Genomic DNA, 3663 nt, shown 5'->3' on the forward strand with positions numbered 1-3663 from the left:
TTTGAAAGAACTAAACGATTTGATAATTTAGATGATATTATTTTTCTGAATAATGTATAATAGTAAAAAATAATATTATATATATATATATATTATATAATTATAAATTAATTGTATATATGTATATACAATTATATATATATATATATCCTGTATTCAAAATTATATATATAATTATATCTAAACCATGTAAGTATTCATAACCATATAAGTTCGCGGTTGACAAAAAAATCTCTCGTCATAGAGGCAAGATAAATTTTTTTTTGTAATACATAATGCTACATGATTTTATTGATATATTTCAATTAATCATTTTATTGGTATAATTCAATTAACTAATATATATATGTTTATTTTTATGAATATATGAATTAGATTCATCTAATCAATTAATCAAATTCATTGATCATGAAATCAACTAATTATATTTTTTATAAAAAATTTGTTAAGTCGCGAACAGTATATATATATATATATGTACATAATAAGCATATAGAATTTTTCTAAATAAATATTTTAGAAATAGAGATTATATTGAATTGAAAAAAATTTGGAGAGAATAGATAGAAATAATAAAATATACAAATATAAACACAAATATTACATACAAAGATAATTTTTAAATTAAATAGATTTTTTTTAAATAATACAATAGTTTTTTTAAATAATACAATATTTATTAGTAATAATAAAATATAAAAAAATTATATAATTTTTAATATTGAATTATTTTTATTTATATAGATTACATTATATATGAAATCTATAAGTTTTAAATATGATATTATGTTATATATCTGAAATATGTTTCAATTAATTAAAATGTAAACATTTTATAATTTTTTTATTTAAATGATTTTTCAAATTTTACTTATTATTAAATATCTATAATATCTTTTTCAAAATAATTTTAACCGATAAAATATTAAAATTAAAATCATAATTTTTTATTTATTACTTTAATTGTTATAATTACTGCTTTAATCCAAATCTTATTTATTTTTGTTGAGGAGCTGAATTGTTTACATTTATATCTATATATTCTGTATTACCAACTTTATTTTTATTTGTATTTGCAATAGAATTTGATTCTTCGGATTGACTAAAATCTTTTGAACTTAATATATTCTTAACTATTTTATCATTTTTATTATTTAATTCCTGTTTATTTAAATTTTCTTCTTCTGAAGAATATATATTATTTTCATTCTTGTTATGTTGTTCTACATTTGTTGTTTTTATCTTTTTCTTTTGTTTCCATTTCTGTTTTTTTTTTAATCTTTTTGCTCTTTTTTTTGCAGTTATTTCCGTAGCTATTCTTTTATTTTCTTCAATTTTTTTATGATATTCTGCATCTAAAAGTTCCTAATAAAGACATTAAATGAAATAAGGACAATTTTGTATTATTCATTTCTATTATTCATTTAATCTAATAAAAATAATTTTTATATTTGATAATATAAAGTTTACTTCATATTAAATAATTATATTTTAAAAATAATAATATGTGTATATATATTATATATATATATATATATAATCATATAAATAAAATTATTTTTGTTACCTTATGACCCTTTTCTTGAATAAATTTTTGTCGTGCATATTCTTTACGTCTTAAATGTCTATATACATGAAATTCTCCACTACCAGCACCAGCACTACTACCCATTACATTACGAACAAATTCTGGTACTGTAGGTGTACTTTTAGCTTTAGGTCGTTCTGGTAATATAATAGGTTTTTCCTATTACAACAAATAAATAATATTACAACAAATAAATAAACATTTTATATTAACAAATTTGAAAAGAATAAAATCAATTTAATACAGGAATTATAGATATTATATGAATACATTATATGAATATAGATTTATATATTCAAAGTCATTAAAAATATGCAAAAAGATAGAAATGATTTGTATAATACTTCTTGTTTTGTTTGAAACTAAAAAAGAAAAAAATAAAAATATAACTAAAATAATGTTTTAATATTTTGATATTTACCGGATTTTTCATCAATTTTTGAAGTTTTAATCGTTGTAAATCAATTGCTGTTTTTGCAACAACAGGTTTTTCTTCTTCTTTTTCTTTATTCTCTGGCATAATGACATATATTTTTATACAATAAAAAACTTTACTAATTTTATAATTTACACAACATTATCAAACTAGAGTAATAAGAGGTTATATACATGATAACAAAAGTGAAACGTATGATATAAAATCAATATATTTAGTTGCAGCCATTTTTTACATACAAAACTAAAAATATAATTAATTATATAAAAATATATTACTACAATATAAACATTACATAAGAAATTTAATTATAAGAAATACTAAAAAATATATTTTTTCATAAATAATTAATAACTTAAAAATATTTTATAATTATATATTTGTATGATATACTATATTATATTTTTATTTATATATACTTTATATTTCTTTTATATAAATTTATATTATATTTTTAATATAAATATTTCTCTATTTTTCTTTATTATTTTATTTTAATTATTATTTTATTATTAAGTACTAACTTTTATGTTGTTTATTAAATATTGTTTGTTACATTTAACAGAGATAAACCTAAGAAAACTTAAGTACTAACATTACAATAATTTATTTCAATCACAAAATTTATTTGAAATAAAATTTATTTAAATAATTAATTATAATTAACAACATTTTTATTGTAACTGACTTTTAATAGTATTATTAAAATAAATACGATTAAATTAATACAATTTATATTATAATATATTTTAATATATGACATGTGAATACATGTTATATGTTATTGTATTATATTTTATTATATGAAAAAATATTTATTATAATAAGAATATAGGTACTTTATTAAGAATTTTTTATTAAGAAAAGCAAAATTAAATCATTTTTTTACTAACAAAAATATAATTTTTGTTAGTAACTATAGTAACATTACTAATAATTCTGAAGTGATCCAGTTGGTAACAGTAATAGTAGCAGAAGGCTTTCAATATTGACGCACATTGACGCTTATTGAGAATCCTGTAATCGTCGAAGACTAACAAAATTGTATTGTCAAATTCAAAGTAATTTTCACGAGACAAAATATACTATTGCATATTCTAAAAACAATGTCAGAGACGATAATAGACGAAAGGTAATTTTTGTAAAATCTTAGATTAGATATGCTTTGATAAATATTCAATTTTTTGAAATATATGTTAAAATATTTTATAGAGTAACCGATGAAATCGAAGCATTAAAAGCAATTTTGCTTGATGATGAGTTAAATATAAAGGAAAATGATAGGTAAGTTTTTTCTACAAGAAATTTGATACTTGTAACCTAATAATTGAATCAATTGTCATTTTAAACCTTTTAATCATTATAAATTATAAAGATTTAATTTATAATAAAAATATATTTTTTTCAAAAAATATAATAGTTAAGCATATGATTTATAAAAATTCAAATTTAATTGTAAAATAATAATTGTTAATTTCAAAATTTAATGAATATATTTTTTAAAAAGTAAAATATATTTGAATTTTAATTTTAATTTTAAATTAATATTAATTTTAAAAATAAATTAATTTAAATTAATGGTTATAATATTATTATAATGTATTATAATCTCATATAATTTGAATTATAATTTTTTTGA

General features: G+C 16.7%; 4 protein-coding genes across 5 annotated transcripts in view; 2 read left to right on the plus strand and 2 right to left on the minus strand.

Annotated features, from left to right (window-relative positions):
- Positions 1-83, plus strand: part of LOC102677318 (HEAT repeat-containing protein 6) — a 4691-nt gene extending 4608 nt beyond the window's left edge. The window contains exon 13 of the mRNA XM_006609492.2: positions 1-83. This exon is cut by the window's left edge and continues 24 nt beyond it. Coding sequence (XP_006609555.2) covers positions 1-60 — 60 coding nt within the window. The 3' untranslated portion in view covers positions 61-83.
- Positions 1-2214, minus strand: part of LOC102680368 (60S ribosomal protein L14) — an 8659-nt gene extending 6445 nt beyond the window's left edge. The window contains exon 1 of the mRNA XM_006609427.2: positions 2165-2214. Within this exon, the coding sequence (XP_006609490.2) occupies positions 2165-2199 (35 nt within the window). The 5' untranslated portion in view covers positions 2200-2214. The remainder of the gene's footprint in view (positions 1-2164) is intronic.
- LOC102680236 (PRKR-interacting protein 1 homolog) lies at positions 783-2342 on the minus strand. The gene is made up of 3 exons (XM_006609425.2): positions 2010-2342; positions 1568-1747; positions 783-1365 (listed from the first exon to the last, which is right to left on the minus strand). The coding sequence occupies exons 1-3, from the start codon at positions 2106-2108 to the stop codon at positions 997-999; spliced, it is 648 nt and encodes a 215-aa protein (XP_006609488.1). The 5' UTR covers positions 2109-2342; the 3' UTR covers positions 783-996.
- Positions 2343-2950: 608 nt separating this feature from the next.
- Positions 2951-3663, plus strand: part of LOC102680601 (E3 ubiquitin-protein ligase RNF25) — a 3454-nt gene continuing 2741 nt past the window's right edge. For both annotated transcript variants that reach the window (XR_420817.2, XM_006609428.2), the window contains exons 1-2: positions 2951-3156; positions 3237-3308. Coding sequence is in view for 1 of the 2 variants with exons in the window: in XM_006609428.2 (XP_006609491.1) it covers positions 3131-3156; positions 3237-3308 (98 nt within the window). In the remaining variant the exon portion in view is untranslated. The remainder of the gene's footprint in view (positions 3157-3236; positions 3309-3663) is intronic.

This window comes from Apis dorsata, unplaced genomic scaffold, assembly GCF_000469605.1.
Source record: "Apis dorsata unplaced genomic scaffold, Apis dorsata 1.3 scaffold_56, whole genome shotgun sequence".
Classification (NCBI taxonomy): domain Eukaryota; kingdom Metazoa; phylum Arthropoda; class Insecta; order Hymenoptera; family Apidae; genus Apis; species Apis dorsata.